Below are 17,159 nucleotides of genomic sequence, written 5' to 3' on the forward strand. Positions count from 1 at the left end.
ATGTACTCTTCATCCACTAACTCTGGCAACGTCGGTCAAACAATATAGAAAATTAGTCTCGAAACTCTGCAAGACCAGGGTCAAAATGGACTTACTCAATCAGAATAGAGTTTGGAAAATGATACAATTTAATTAATTAATTAATTAATTTTATTTCATTTACAGTAGAAAATGTCTATGACATAGATTTCCCCACATTAAAAAAATACATTTTTTATTTTTGGGCTAAAAAAGCGAAGACGTAGTTACATGTACTGTAAAGCGCCACCGGACGTCCATTTCCACAACTATCACGATTTTAACGGTTATGTAAATTCAAAATGGCCGACAACAACTTACCGAGTCGACACGAGAAAAGTTTAGGCTTATTAACAACAAAATTCGTGTCACTACTGCAGGAAGCTAAAGACGGAGTTTTAGATCTTAAAGTGGTAAGAGGGACGAACTAAAACGGACGGGAAAGCCGAAAGACTAAGAAAAACCCAGCGAGGCATCCAATCGCCTTTTAAAATTTCCGCTCAAACGCGTCGAGTGGACGCGACGAGTCGCTGACTTTAAACGCGATTTTTTGGACGCGATTAACGTTCTAAGGTGATCGCGATGGATTTCTAAGCGAGTCCGAACCGCGATTTTTACGTTTCGCGACGTGTGAGGGGATTGGATTGATTACGTATCGAAGGGGGGCGTGAACTTGCACCTTGCAATGCGCCGTTTACTAGTGACAGTGCGGTGATTTCCTCTCGTAAACTACGCCGTTTACTGCTAAATTCCAGGTGTTGTACCTTAAATTAATGGCTTAATCTATATAAACACCGGCGTTTGAATGATTCTAAAGCCGGTACACCTGGAAAAAAACTCCATTCTGTCATCCACGCGTTTCAGGTATACAAGACGTGCACTTGTTCAGGGGTGCAATTACTCCTCTAAACGAGACATTTGGGACCTTATCAGAGCTGTGGAGCATACCTATTGGAGCAAAGAAGTCAAAGGAATCATACCTCTGCAAGCAACTCTTCGCCATATACACCCCCAAAATCAGGTCGCACGAGATTACGTGTTGTGTCTCTATGCTAAGACTATCGTGTTTAACTATTTAGCCCACGTGACTATGCTGGCTTTGAGTAGTCCACTCGAATGTTCGTGGAGTACTCGATGTTATATAGTTTTACGGGAGTGGGCAGCTCGTCCCATCTGGGTGCTTTGGTGCTTGCTATCGCTCTCACGATTATGTGTAGAGTGTCGGTCGAGGCGAACTGTAGCGAGCCTTGATGACGCAGAATGTGGAGATCGCTCGCTGCGACAATATGGAGTATGGAGAATAGGCAGTATACTGATGTGTTAAAAACTGACCTTTGGAAGTGAGTATCTCACGACGGGTTGTATGTATGGGTATGATTCCTTTGACTTTTCTGCTCGTACAAGGGGTGTCAAAAAACCCATAATTCGGAGCTTGAATCTTACCCAGAAAAGTCAATGGAATGGTACTTCTGCCCCCCCTTGAAATCGGCCTAATTCTGGGATGTGTGCAATCGAGACTACTGTCAATCCTCTGAGACTGTCATGTTTAACTATTTAGCCTGGTTGGCCATTCGTGGAGTACTCATATATAGATTTAGTGGGTGTGAGGGTTTGTCTAATCCATGCGAACAATTATTCATACCTCAATGCACAACTACATGTGGAGCATAGGTTTGTGACAGTAAGCCTTGACTGATGCAGAGCACAGAGAATAGGTAAAAACTATTTTCAGTCAGTAGAAGTTAATGCATTTATTATTTGTTATAGGCACTGGTCACCTTATGACACCAGTGCCATGTGCAAATGTGATGTCTGCAAGCAAGGTGGCAACCAGAACTCTCGTCGTTGGAGGAAATATGTTACAAAGAGTTGCATGTAAAGATATGCTTTGTTGGAGTATTTCGCTTGTATGGATATGTCTACAGCTCTGTTAAGAGCTAACGAGTGTCGTTCAGATCTGCAATTTTACCTGTTTAGTAATACCTGGCTTAAGCATCATACTTTAACATAAGTAACATTTGACATGTTTAAATACTTTAATCCCATCTCCATTGATCTTTGTATTCACCAAAACATATAAACCAGACACTTTACACAATTTTGGCGATAGTAACACTAAAATTATTACAGTTTTTGTTTGTTTGTTATGTTTGTTAACTAATTTACAGCAATTGGCACTTGGGCAATCTGCATAGGGGGATGCCTTCCAGGAGGTCTTTTTAAGGGTAATTGGCCCCTATTCAGGTGTTATAGATGTGAAGAAAACCCAGAAAACTCAACATGACCAGTTTGTCCTGGTGAGGTGCGAACCCGTGACCAAACTCCTTTACAAATTGCAACTGCAATTTATAAAGGAGTTGAGTTCCTGAACACAAACTAAAGATTTGTGCAAAATTAAGGTTAGTTATCCCATTGAAAGGTATAGATATCTCTGAATGAGGCATTTGGGACCTTACTAGAGCTATAGACCATTCTCTTAGGAGTAAAAAGTCAAAGGAATCGATGGTCTATGTGAGACTTTTCACAGGACATAGTGGTGTAGTATATATTGTATGTAGGTATACTCCATAAGTAGTCAGTGCAGTAGTGTTTCTTCAGCTTTTAGCCCTGTCTAGTAAATGGATAACAGTTTATTTTTAGTATTTTTTGAAAAATGGTTCTGGATTTTACACTTTAAATTTTTCTCCCTTTTGAGGGTCTTTAAAATTCCAGATAGGTGATTTTGGAGGAGATATGTTTTGCAGAGGGTGATATGTTTGACTACTATACTCATACAGGCATGGTTTACTACTCTGATAAGGTCTTGGCTACATCGTTCAGAGATGAACTTCTACTCATTGAAACTTAGAGGGATATGTTCTGTAAATGCATCTTCTAAAAATACATTTTCTTACTTTTATGTAGAACAGTTGAGTAAATTTTAAAAATATCTGTAATTTTAACACACACATCTGTAAATATCACCTTGTTACCTGTTAATTTCTCAAGCTGGCATTCAGTTTTGTGAATTTTTATTCCGTGCAAATACAGTGGTGCCTCGTATAATGTATGCCTCGAATAACGGACTTTCTGTTTGGCCGTTACTTGGCTCAAGCAATGGACTGGTTGCGGACAACGGACTTTCCGTTTGGCAGTTACGTGAGGCGACCAATGGACTTTCTACGAACAAGTGCGAATGATGTTTCCACTCTTTTGTCATTGCCAATGACAATATGTTATTTTTATAATATATTAGTATTATTAGAATATATTATCAGTATATCTGAAGTACAGAGCGTTGGGATTAGGCTTGCTCCCTTGTTTATTAGGTACATGAACACAGTGCAGGGTATTTACATTTATTCAAGTGTTGTGCAAATCATGGCTTCTAAAAAAACAGAAAAGTGATTTCAATTGAAACAATGCAAGAAATCATCAGAAGGAGTGAAAGTTGACAAAAACTTCCTTGTCAAATGGGGAGAGGTTCAGGAGTTTACCAACACTCATTATCCAAACAGAGCTGAGGCCAACAGGATCAATGATCTCTACAATGACACCCTTGCCCGTCATTTCCGACAGGTGTTGAAGAAGAGAGAGAAACAGACCACCTTGGACATGTTTTTCAAGAAGCCAGCTGCCAAAAAACAAAGGATGGAACAAGAGGAGTTGACCCTGCAAGCTCCGGTAGCCTCTCCTGAATCTGAATCCGATTAAAAAACAAAAAAAAAAGACCCACTGCAATGTGTAAAAAGTCTGTATCTGTATGAATGTGTGAAGAAAGTGTTCCTCCGCCTCCTCCTCACAACATCTGACTACCTGGCATAATTGGTGACTGCTCCATTTTCATTTTTTTATGGTACAGTACGGTTATTTTATGCTGCGGAACGAATTATATGTTTTAACATATGTTTCTATGGGAAAATGCGTTTCTTATAACGGACTATTCACTTAACCGGACGTGCACCTGGAATGGATTAAGTACATTATACGAGGCATCACTGTATATGGTAAATGTGTTTTAATTTGTCGAGAAATTTTTATTGTTTTATTTGATGAAATAAGTTCTTAATTTAAAAGAAGCTACATTTGTAATTTTATAAAAATAAAATTTTGAATTTAAATGATTAATTCAGTTATCAACAGCCAAATGATTACAAATGATTCAATCTGAAACTTCCAAATTTGAATTTCAGAATTTAAAATTTTGTGCCATGATTGGTGAGAAAAAGAATTCAGTTCATCGACACTGATTCAAAAATGGTATAAACATAAACTGTGTCGCAAAGGAATTATTTTTCTGCAAGTGAAATTTTGATAAAATGCAGTGTGACAAAGACTAAATCAGTTTGGTAACCTTTCATGTCAGTTCACAATTGTATTCCAACAATTATGAATGGACACGAATCAGTAGCGGAGTAATATTTTTATTTTGTTAAGTCGAGTATTTTATTTTATTAAGCCTCAGTTTGGCTACAGCTTTTCAGGAACAATTACACAAATAATTACAATTTAAAAATTTGATTTAATCCTTAATTTAAAACTTTGGATTGTAATAATTCTTAAATCAGTAAAATAACATCATATTTATTTTATGTCACGAAGCACCCCGTACGGTAGAGAGTTTGTTTGTTTGTTTGTTAATGTATGGCAACGCGACACTTGGGTGATCTGCCTAGGGGGTGTCTTCCCGGTGGTCTTTTAATTAATTAAGGGAAACTGGCCCCTATTTAGACATTACAGACATGGATAAAACCTGGAAAACTCCATGTGGCCAGCCCATCCAAGCGAGGCGTGAACCCACAACCAAACTTCCAGTGTTCAGGGTACAAAGACCACTCGGTCACTGGTGGGCCTCACTGTAGAGAGGGTTTACAGTTGCTATGGCATGTATAGTGAGGTTGTACTGTTTTGAGGATACCATAATCTGATTGTGAGTTTTTTTGTGTGATGGAGAACAATCTTCTTACCAATAATTCCAAGGAATGTTATTGTTTTATGCTCTCACATTCCATGCTTAATCATTTTTATTAATAATATATTCCTTACGTTATTGTCAAATTAGAAGTGTAATTTAAACACTAAGACTAGAATAAAGTATGTCATAAAAGTGCAATTTTTTGCAAAATAACTTGGCAAGTCCCACTTCATAACCATAATGCATGGTGAATGTAATGTGCAAGTGCAATGCATATTCTACCCTTTACGTATGAAGATTAACGGGGATGGGGAAATTGAACTTGTGAGAGCGCGGGTCAATTTAAATGCAGAATAAATAAGTATTACGCCAAAGAATATCACAAATGTTTGTTAGATGTGGCATAAGTGGATCGTAAATAATTCGGGTGGTTTTGAACTACTATTACTACTACTACTTTATTTGTGGAAATTGGTTTGGAAATTTCCATAGTTGTGTAGTTATAATTGTAGGAGCTTCTAACAATGTTTAAATATTTTTTAGAAAGCTAAAGGATCGTGTGACCTGACAAAATACATAATGTAATATAGCATCAGGTATATTAGAACAGGTTATTTGTCAAATACAGTACTCTTGTCATAAACTATTTTGGGATCATTCTCAGATATTATTTGATAAAAAACATATGAATCTTGAGCCAAAAGCAACAAGTATTGAAGAATCCTCCATACATTGTGCCAATGAAGATTTCCTGGCTTTTTTTTTTGTTTTTAATTAAACTGCAATCTTTTTGCACATCTTACATTATGTATTTATTACCTTAGGTAGGGCTTGCGTTAAAATATAAATGTCCAACATCTTTGCTAAGTTTTGATATATTTTGACTTAAACCTCTTCCAGTAATTAAATAAAGGATGTAAAATAAAGTTAGTTTAAATTGAACAAATTGCATTTTTGTGATGAAATTTGTCAGATCTGAAAAAGGGCTTAATTAATATTTATTCGAAAGGTGTTTCGTGTGATGGTTTAAACTGAACTTTCAAAAACATTTCTACGTCTTTTGCTCTGTATACACGTTACAACTTAAATGGTGATATTCTATGTTTTCAGATACTTTGCACAACTTAAATTTAATGTGTTTGTTTTCAGGCAGCAGATACGCTAGCCGTGAGGCAGAAGAGGAGGATATACGACATCACTAACGTGCTAGAAGGCATCGGACTGATCGAGAAGAAATCAAAAAATAGCATTCAATGGAAGTAAGTTTTGCCAACAGTTATTTCCGTCATCGAAATAATCTCCCGTCTCTGAATGACTGACTTTGAATTTTGTGTGTAGAGGTGCTGGACCAGGATGCAACACCAGAGAGATATCGGATCGGCTGATAGCACTGAAGGATGAGTTGGACCTGCTCGACCAGAAAGAGAAAGAGATCGACCTGCATCGTTCTTGGGTACAGCAGAGCATACGAAACATTACCGAAGAACCGATAAATCACCAGCTGGCGTACGTCAGTCACGAAGACATCTGTAAGTGTTTTCTCGGAGACACTCTGCTCGCCATTCAGGCTCCTCCTGGCACCCAGCTGGAAGTTCCCATGCCGGAGAAGGTAAAATAAAAATACGAAATGACAAATTGGTGTTTTTTGCGTCTGATTCTCAACATTTATTTTAGATTACGGGTTCTGCAAAACGGTTTCTCATCCATCTGAAGTCTTGTTCGGGACCCATAAATGTGTTATTGGTAAATAAGGAAAATGAACTAGCTTCTCCCGTTGTTGTACAGGTAAATGTGTGAAGATAACTGCTTCGGTCAATCATCTAGTGATCATTTATTTGTTATCTGAACACACTGATTTGATATAATTGACATATATTTATTTTAAAAGGTTCCTCCTAAAGAAATAATTGAAAAACAACAAAATAATGATTTGATAGAAGATGCCCAAGACAAATCTGCGGAATCTGGAGACGATCCAAAATCCAAGAATTCCACATCCGTTCGCACGTACAGCAGGCAGACGCGTCAAGGGTCTTCTAACAAATCTGCTCAGAAGATCATTGAGGTGATGGTTCAGAGATTTGGATTTTCCGGAACTCTGGAACGATCGCATTTAAAATCAAATTTTCTTTGTCAGACAAAAGAATCCAGTCCTCCCAGAAGAATGTCGACACGTCAGTCTCCCAGGAAGAACAGTCAGCCTTCCACCATTCAGTCCAAAAGTGTCCCAAAGTTAGAATCTACCGAGACTATTCAGACACCTACGACACCTGGTAAGTTTGTAAATTGTACAGTTTTATGTAGTAGAAGAAAGACACTAAGTTACAGGGCGTTAAAGAAAAGCATTTGGAATTTATATGGTAGATGGCACATACAATACAGGTAAAAAAAATCCTTAGTAAACAGGATTGAAAACTCAGCCATTTCTGTGAAAAATAATCTGACAGAGACCTGGAATTTGAGAGTTTGCAACTCAACGATGGCAAGTGAGCGTATAAACATCTGTAAAATATCAAGGTAAAGATTTCAAAAGGTTATCTTCAATTTTCACATCATGTAGTATCACAACTGACTTATTGTTGTACACAACAAACAAAATTATAAGGTCAAAAACTCTGCTATTTCAGATAAGTTTACTAAGGATTTTTTTTAATCATTGTGAGTGCTTACTACCTACCATATAAATGCCGGATGATTTTTTAACACCCTGCACATTTGGTTTTTTTTTTTTTTTTTTCCAGGGACGGTGGTGCAACCAGAAATTCTTAAAGATTTGAACGACGAAATGCTCTTTGAGTCGATGAAAGGTAAGCATTAGAATTCATAAAGTGGTGTGATTTAACAATAGACGTGTCGGTCACATCTTGTTATTTAATACAGTGTAAATTTCTAAATTGTGATAAATGATTATGCAGCTTTTGGAATGCATTTTTGTCATGACCGCAAGTATAGAAATTGTTTAATTGAGTCCAGTCGTATATTAACAATGCCATTTAATGACGTCACTTAAAAATTAACAAGAGATTTGTTACACTAGTATACGAAAAATATCAAACTGCCAAGTAGAATTTTGCACTTTAGATTATGAATAAGCAGAAGCGAGTGAGAAAATTTTCCACTAAACATGCTTCATGTTAAAATTTAAAAATGAGACCAACCCCATAACCAAAATTTTAATTTTGCCATACACTTGTCTTCAATGACTGTATTAAATTTATAAATGGCTCGGCATATTTTGGCCAAGGAATCAAACTGCACCGAGTTATCAACGGGCCTCGTTCCAATAAATCACATGATATGATCCAGTATTTCAATGACTATGATCTCTGCTCATTGGTTGACTATAGAATAACAAAAAATTTGTCACTCGACACTAGGTTTTTTTGCTTGCTCACCTGCAGTTTGCAGCATTAGGCTCAGAGAGAATTTATGTAAATTTGAAAGGTGTGACATTAAGTTACAAAATCTCAGAGATGTATACAGAAGCATTATGCCTATGGCAGGCATGGCCAACATATGGCCCGTCTAATGAATTTATGTGGCCCGCGATCAATCTTTCAATATTGGCTACTCAAGCTTGAATAGCTTGATGAAAAATTCTGATGCCTAAAAAACAAAAAAAAGGTCAATAACTCACTGTGCGTTTAGAGTTAACCCTCCACTACAAATCTCATAAGTACAGCGTAGAATGTTGATAAAGAATGATGATGTGAAAAATGTATCTGTAATCTCTATGTACAGTTTAGTCTCTACGGGGTGACACTGCAATGAGATCTCGCACGACCTGAAAATCTTCCTAGGACAGCCTCTGGTTCGGCCCATGGAAAACGTTTTCTTTCTAATTCGGCCCGGGCGCAAAAACTGTTGGCCATCCCTGGCCTATGGTGTTCCTACCTAAATTTCCAGTCGGGCCAAAACTTTCTTGGCAGAGTTGGCCCCGGCCCCAAACTATACCCCAGACCAATTTTTGGATTCAAACTTACAAGTGCTGCAGCACAAAAATTTAAAAATTTTATGGTTTTTCTTAAATATCTCTGAAAAGCTTTTGTCGATTTTCATCAATTAAAAACTATGCAATACAACTACGTAGGGACTATATCAGATTTTAACATGCAGGCTTACAATAAAACAATAGTTGTTCAAACATTTGCATCCCCCTAATGCAGAGGTGAGGGCCACCTGTATTTGGAATAGCCTGCGTGGTGATGAAGTGAAAAGGAAAAATCAACTAAGGAAAGAAACGGCACAAATTCCTTAAAATTAACCTCCCTCTATTCATCAATCCATTTCAAAGAGTGAAATAAGGAAATAGCCACCCAAAATGCAATTGGAAATTGAAGACATTAAAAATCACTCTGGACTTATAGCAAAATTTTGAGAATTATGTGAATTGTCGACTTCCCCTGATTTGAAAGCCTTCTGGAAATTTGTTCCTAAAATTGACTACCCACAAATGCACGATCTTGTCCCATATTTTGTGTGTAGATTTGGTTCCATCTACATTTGTGAGCAGATGTTTTCGGCAACGAGCTTTGTTAAAAATAAGTACCGATCTGTATTGACAGACATTCATGTGGGCAATCTGCTTCTGTTATCAATCTCAAAAATCAGTCCTAATATTGAGAAACTTAACTGAAAAGCAAGTTCAGAAACCACATAGAGCAGATTTTAAATTTCGATTCTGTTTTTTTAATTAGAATTTCAAGTTTTTTGTTCTTTCAATAAAAATGTTTTTTCATAATTCGAAGTTTAGACTATTTACAAAAAGTCAAAATAACTTTTGAGTCTATCTTTATCCTTTTTTACACTACCACAGAACTAACAGTCTTAAAAAAAATTGCTTTGAAGAACTCTTCTTAAAACACAGGTAAAAATTGGTAAAAAAAAAAACTTCACAAGGTTAAAAAAGATCAAGTGCCAGCCTTTCCTTGTAGGTTTCTGACACTTTTACAATTAAAAACACAAAAGAAATTCTTCACCATTTCCATTTTTATCCACTTTTTAAACTGCTTCTGGCCCTCTGGTGGTAGTTTTTAATATTTAAAAATGTTTTTAATATTTTGTCACTTTCAAACTAATACTAGTGGCTTATTTAATATTTGTTTTTACATCCATCTAACAACATACTTCTTTATTACCCTTGTTTATTTCTAATGTTATTTAGTTTATCTTTAACTACTAATTTAAACTGGATGTGGGGGTGGTAGGACAGGACAGTGGTTTACCAGACAATCAAAGGATTATATGATGAAAATTTTAGTTAATAACCTGCCACTCCGGGATTGAATCCATGCTGTTGGAAAATGTCATCCGTACAAGACATCAAAGACTCGGACACGCAGTCCTGGTTTTCAAGGAATTTGGGGACAGCATTGCAAAATGATAGATAAATTTGTTAGAAGAGAAACTCTATTATTAAAGTTTCCATTGCTTTCGGCAAAACAATTCAGAAAGTACAAATATTTTATGCAAGATCGGTTTACTTTAAGAGTCGTTATAACCGCCAATGAATGTCTACATAATAAGGACCTACTGCCAGAAAGGATTATGATTTGAATCCAAACCATACCTTTGTAATTTAATGAGAGTTCTACTGTTTAAAATGATATTTTTTTTATTCCTTATGATCTGCCAGATGCAGTCTAACTGTACAGTTTAAAGCAAAGCACTGGTACACTATACAATTTGTTGTTAGTAACTTACAGAATTCAAACACAAAACGAGTATCAATACCTTTGCACTGCACAAATTTTCTAGAGATTATACAGGGTGCCCCAATGAAACTGTGACACTTGTTTTAAGCAATAAAATGCAAACAAGTTTCGTTTTTAAATTTGTATTTTTTGTACAAATGACAGTTTAAATTATGCAAAACATTGAATTTGTTTTGTTCTCCTTTTGCCTGCACAACTTTCATCCTTGGAGTGAATGCATTATGGGCAGCACAAATGAAATCTGTTGGAATTCCATTCCAATCTTTTCAAAATGGGCTTCAAGTCCTCAATGCTATACAGACTTTGTATGGTGTATATCCCCAATTATGGCATTCTAGTGGGTTAAGATTAATGGTAATATTTGCACATCTAAATGCATCTCGCATGTATCATCTAACACTGTCCTGTTCACATAGGATTGGTACAAACCTTACCTAACAAGTGTGACAGTTTTGTTGGGGCACCCATTAAACCATCTGTGATGAATCCACTGTTTTGGATCAGTATGATGTGAAGTGTTGAAACAGTTTTTATTTGTTTTATTCTGTACTAACAAACACTATAAGTAATTTCATATTAAATTTCCCTTTTAGATTTTGACGAAAACTTCATTGACGAACTGATGTCGACAGAAAGTGAGTATCGCCTTTAAAATTCGTGCCCCCAAAATTGTATGTTTCTAAAAATAATCGCTTGTCTTTGAAGTGTTTTCTCCTCTGCTGAGGCTGAGCCCCCCTCCGACAGATCGAGACTACTGTTTCAATCTGGACGACAGCGAGGGAGTCTGCGACCTGTTCGACGTGCCCATGATACAGTTATGAAATCCGCAACAGCGACCATCTGTTAATACGTGAGAGATTTTATGGCGAATCCTTTCAAACGGGACAGAGATTGTTCCTTTGGAAATTAGAATCTACCTCCGAACGAGACACTAGTTTGCAGCTGTTAACTGAAAAAAACAAATTCTGCAGAAAAATGAAAATTAATTCTTTTTTTTTTTTTATTAGTTTTGAGTTCTCTTTTGTATGGTTGTTACATTTTTATTTTGTAAATTTAAATTATAATCGACGAACTTTGTTCCCGTGATACTGTACATTTTGTATTATACAATTCATCCGTTGAATCAACTTGTAATCTGCATCATTGTACATTTCTCGTTAAAATAAAAAGGAATAAAATTTTATGGGGCGTGCCGTAAATGAAGAGTGCTACTAACAAGAATATTTTTCTTTTTATTTAGATTTAAAGTAGAAATATTCACACTTTTACAAAGGGGAATACTGTTTAAGTGTCAAATTCCTGTGTACTGTACATTCAGAAAGCACAAAGGCACTTTTTCTAAATATTCTTATTACTCGGTTCTATTTGGGTGAGATCGCCTACCACGTCGACGACGATAAAGGAACTCTCGACGAACCAAAATTTGTGCAGTTCCGAAGTCGGCGCGGATCCCTTTTCAATGACTAGTCGCAAACGAAAACAGAAACTGTCCACGTGACGTGATCGGTGCACGGATGCTGAAAGACGAAAATAGTGGTGCGCTCTCGGAATGGTTCCGTTTTATAAAAATAACGATTCTGTAATTATACGACCGACGACACGTGGATTTCAAAAATTAATTACAAAAAGTATGCAAACATCCATAAATAAAAATCCCTAAGCGGTGCGTCATGATGTTTTGTTTCTTATCACAATTCGTCGTTTAAAAATAAATTAGTTTGGTTCTGTATCTTTGTGCAAGAAGTCTCAATAAAATAAAAATCGTGGTGAGAGAATTTATAGCCAAAACGATCGAATATGTAATTCGGCAGCCATGGGCACTTTAGAGTTTAACCCGGGCGTCTCCACGTCGTTTCTAATTTGACTAATGTTCAGTCCGAGATGATTGCTAGAGCAGTCTGTTGCAAGGGGAGATAAACTTGGGAACGGACCTTAGACCGACGAACAGAGCAACTTTGAATACATCTGTTGATTGCTATCTGAGTTCTCTGAGATACCTTTTGAGATTGTCTAATGCGACTTTGTGGATTTTGTTCCTCTTTTCTAACCACTTCTTCTTCTCGATTAGTTTCTAAATTAAACGAAAGTGTTTTGCTAAGAACATACAATGTGTTTATATTAATAATGCAAGTGTCTTACCAGCATGCAACTCCTCTTTTTCTCCAACTTTGCACTCAGCCACCTGTTCTCGATTTTCAAGGAACGACACTTCTCCATAAGAATTTCCCTCTCTAAATTCCTTTCTGTATATTTATTAATAAATGTAAATTGTTTTTTGTAATCATTTACAGATATATGAGAAAAGAAAACCCACCAACCTGTGACATAATGTCTGTATGATTCCATTACCATTTCGATGCCTGGCCATTGGTAACCAACAACAGAGGTATGCGGTGTCTCCTTCGTGTCATGGCTGATCCCCATTTTGTCTTTTTCTCCTCCTGTAATTAAATGCAAATGCATTAGGAATTAAGTTTACCTACACGAGAATAAGATTCTGAAACGTACCTTCTTTTCTGCAAGCGTCTGATGGATAATCGAGAGATTTAACAGATAGTGTTTCGTTTGTTTTTAACTTCTGTTTCTTATGTTTTGGGATCCACAGCTTTGAATAACAGTGCCTTTTCGAACACCTCGACAGTGGAGACTGCTTTACGGATCCATTTATGGAATGGTTTCTGCTAGCAAGGGCCGAACACGACGTGTCTTTTCCTGCAAATTTACAATACTCCTCGTTAGTGGTTGCTAATTGTATGTGCCACTTTAAAGGCTCTGCAATTTTGAGTCATTTACCCGATCTTCTAAAGTAATCTTTGTACAGGTGAGCGGAATGAACTAGTGGGACTACTCCAAGAGTACTTTCGCTATATACATTAGGATATCTGTCTGCGTCAAAAGGATAACTTTTCAAGCCATTTTGCACGACCACTTCATCCGAAGGCATTTTCTCCGACTTTTGTACTCCATGCGCGATGGCTACATCTGAAAGATAAAACATTTTCATATGGTTTGCAATCTGCGACTGGCAATGAAGCAAAACAAATATTAATTAGTCACATAAACCTCAAACCACACAGCTCTACTTGTGACTATGGTTGTGTAGACGTAGCAAATTTTCNGGAGTGATGCTAGTAAATTTTGGTGATTAAAGGCTGAGGAGGTGGGGAGATAATGGGGGTCATGTGCTTCACGTCCAAAAGGATCATATAAAGGATGCGCGATGGCTACATCTGAAAGATAAAACATTTTCATATGGTTTGCAATCTGCGACTGGCAATGAAGCAAAACAAATATTAATTAGTCACATAAACCTCAAACCACACAGCTCTACTTGTGACTATGGTTGTGTAGACGTAGCAAATTTTCTGTGCATGACAATATGAAAACAAGACAGAGAAAGAACTAGTATCAATAGAAGCTTCAATTTTGTCACAGGCATTTCTGGCCTTACAACCAATGATTTTTGCTCGTAGACTACAGAACTTCAAACATTTCTCACTGGCATCTGCATAATTTTACTTACAAGGGGAACCCGGGAGATTGTTGTAACCAATTTTGACGAAATTTTGTGGATGTGTAGTATTTACTCGTACTTAAATGCTAGCAAAGCTGCAGGTCCCACTAATCAGGCATTCTTGAACTATTAATACCTATGCAGAAATGCCATTTGTGTGTTAATGGCATGGCTTGATTAGTTAAGGTGTTGTGTGAAGGGTGTTATGTGTGGGTTCACATCCTCTATGAAAAATGTTTTTTGTTATGCGCAATTTTTATGCCATTTATTCTTTATGAAATATCAGAATTCAAAAATTATTTTTCAAAAGTTTACAGCACAAAAAATATGTATGTAATAAATAGTTACAATTACTGTTTCATAAGAATGACATTTTTGGTGATTATGTTTTAACTGTTTTTATGATACATATGGTTTGGTGCACCACGCACAAATAATTATTGTTACTTCATTCGCACAATCTTTACATTTTGTTTTAATAACAGGGTGGAAGACAAACTTCATTAACATTTTTGAAAACATTCTTTTGTGTTATTTGAGATGCAAATAAATTCATGTCACAAAAAACTGGTGTGCCCAACTGGTTGTAAATTAGTGTGTGTATTTTGATACCATCATCACAATTGGCTATTTCTGAATCAGTTTTCAGGAGACAGCTACAGTACACTAGTGCTCTCATTGATGCCATAGGAGTATCCGTATCTCACAAACCAAATATAGTATAAGCAACAATAGCAAGGTTGTGACTGAAGTTTTCATCGCAAAAATGTGAACATTGACGTTCAGTGCCACCATTTTGTAAGCTAGAAGTTCGACAATGGTGTTTGGAACATCAGTGGAATCATGCTCGATGTTCCAAATGCCATTGTCAAACTTCTAGGCTTACAGGATGGCAGTGCTGAACATCCGACATTCACGTTTTCACAATGAAAACTTAGGCTGCAACCTCTCTAATGTCTCCTATAAGAATTTGTTTGGCATGTTGGCATGCTTAATGATTTTATTTATCTGTCCGCCTTTGGGGTCTCTGGCAAATGAACAGAGGGAATCCTAGCTGTCAACTTTGATCACTTCCCTTTCTGCATTAAAGGTACAGTACTTACCCATCTAATGAACTCTAGTGACATCCTTATCTCCAGTAAAATTAAATCATCCAGGCAGAAAGCATAATCTTCTATGTCTAGTTTTCATTCCTGATTAGATTAGCCCTATCTACCTAATAATATATACAGTAATATACAATATTTTTTGCTGGAAAGAGTATGGAGGTGTGTTGAGATGCTTATTATAATATCTTCCTATCCTCATATATGAAATGTAATATAAATGTATCGATATGTATAATATAAGAACTTTCATTACATTAAACAATACAAAATGTGATTATAATGTTATATGAAGTGATCAAAATAAAAATAAATAAATTTTCAATGACTTTATAAATGAAAAACAAAATTTATCTTACTGTATTATTAAATTTATGTACAGTTTTTAATCTCATGCAGGACTCACACTTCATGCAATAGCATGAATGGCGTGATTAGTAAGTATTAATAGTTCTACAAAACCTTTAATCATGCTTTTCTCGAGAATACCAAAGCCACAAGACCCACTATTCAGGAAGAGTTAAAGTACAAGTATTAATAAATACCACACCAACAAAATTTTACTGAAATCGGTGATTATAACCTCCCGGTAGTATAACCTCCTCTTGATAGTCTTATTAAGTAATTTCCAAATCCGATTATCAATATTGACATTACCAGAAAGTACTGGTTCCTCGATCATCAGATTTTGGTAGAAGTGTTTTCTGCACATTGAGAGTTTGAATATGGTGTTATTGGAATTTACAAGCAAAAAACATCAACATTTTGAAATTTATTCTATGTTTGCATAAGAGATATACAATTCTATCTCACCGTGATAAAAGAGCTCTTACTGTCTAAAAGTTAGTGTGTGACAAATATATTTAAACTTTAACCTCGTCTTATATTATTTTTACACATGTATCAATGCCAAAATTAGTACTTCTGTTTTTGGATTTATTTTTTGAATAATTTTAATCCTATTAATTGTCTGCTGTTCGATATGTAAATAAATGAGAAAAATGGCAGCATACCTGCTACGGGATAGAGATTAATGACCTTCATAAAAGTCGTCTTGTCGACCAGGATTGGCACAAAATAATTACAGTACGACGTCTTGTTCTTAGGCTGTTCCGCCTCCGTTTCCACTTCAACTGAGGGACTCGTCACCGTCTCTCTTAGTCTTTCCCTACGAGAAATGAATTTTTCCAATTCGATTTCTATAGAAAAAAAAAAAATTTACTTTATGATCCGGAAATGTAATGAAATTTAGTACCAAAATTTAATTAATGCAAAAGATAATGTTATTTTCAGGTGTATTCAAATCAAACATTTCATGTTAAATGTATTTTTTGGATTGATTTGTTACTTTGTGATCAATTAAAAATCAAAACTCATTGTGTAATTACTGATCACCTAAGTTTTAAAGTGCAGTATTTGTTGTAATTATGTAAATAAAGTTTATTAGAGGAACTTATTTAGGATTTACAAAGAATTACAGTCGACCCCCCCTATAACACAGTAGATACATTCCAGTTTTTATGAATCCATTTTCTACGAGTCCAGCCAATCACAGCCCGGCACACATGCAGTTTACGGACTACGGCTGTTTGTAAGGTTTCTTCCATAAAATTAATCAATTCTAGACTAATTCGACTCAACATTTCCAAAATACGTATAATTTTTTGGGAATAATCCATATAAACTATGCTATAAACAAAAAATTGTAGGATTACTTACCGAGTGTGCACTGTTTGACTATGCCATTGCTTAAGCTTGTTTTCGTTGTGGAGATTGTCATCGAATGGCACTCGCGTGCTTCCTGATAAATGATTTTTTTTGCGAAAAATTCGCTGAACTTTAGAGACATCATTAATATAAATATAATTTTTATGGACATTAAATAATAAATGGTTTTTAGTAGGTCCGCTGCT

General features: G+C 36.0%; 2 protein-coding genes across 5 annotated transcripts in view; one reads left to right on the plus strand and one right to left on the minus strand.

The window, feature by feature from the left end:
• The first annotated feature begins 274 nt into the window (after positions 1-274).
• LOC111612547 (transcription factor E2F4-like) lies at positions 275-11,787 on the plus strand. The gene is made up of 9 exons (XM_023353780.1): positions 275-431; positions 6,062-6,171; positions 6,251-6,521; positions 6,587-6,697; positions 6,801-6,977; positions 7,050-7,185; positions 7,654-7,719; positions 11,220-11,261; positions 11,332-11,787. The coding sequence occupies exons 1-9, from the start codon at positions 321-323 to the stop codon at positions 11,445-11,447; spliced, it is 1,140 nt and encodes a 379-aa protein (XP_023209548.1). The 5' UTR covers positions 275-320; the 3' UTR covers positions 11,448-11,787.
• Positions 11,788-12,184: 397 nt separating this feature from the next.
• Positions 12,185-17,159, minus strand: part of LOC111612546 — a 39,943-nt gene continuing 34,968 nt past the window's right edge. For all 4 annotated transcript variants that reach the window (XM_023353776.1, XM_023353777.1, XM_023353778.1 and 1 more), the window contains 6 exons: positions 16,260-16,445; positions 13,420-13,608; positions 13,135-13,338; positions 12,945-13,067; positions 12,766-12,869; positions 12,185-12,697 (listed from right to left, as the gene is read on the minus strand). In XM_023353776.1, coding sequence (XP_023209544.1) covers positions 12,602-12,697; positions 12,766-12,869; positions 12,945-13,067; positions 13,135-13,338; positions 13,420-13,608; positions 16,260-16,445 — 902 coding nt within the window. In that variant the 3' untranslated portion in view covers positions 12,185-12,601. The remainder of the gene's footprint in view (positions 12,698-12,765; positions 12,870-12,944; positions 13,068-13,134; positions 13,339-13,419; positions 13,609-16,259; positions 16,446-17,159) is intronic.

Source organism: Centruroides sculpturatus, unplaced genomic scaffold, assembly GCF_000671375.1.
Source record: "Centruroides sculpturatus isolate CEXI.00-Female unplaced genomic scaffold, Cexi_2.0 scaffold1725, whole genome shotgun sequence".
NCBI lineage: Eukaryota > Metazoa > Arthropoda > Arachnida > Scorpiones > Buthidae > Centruroides > Centruroides sculpturatus.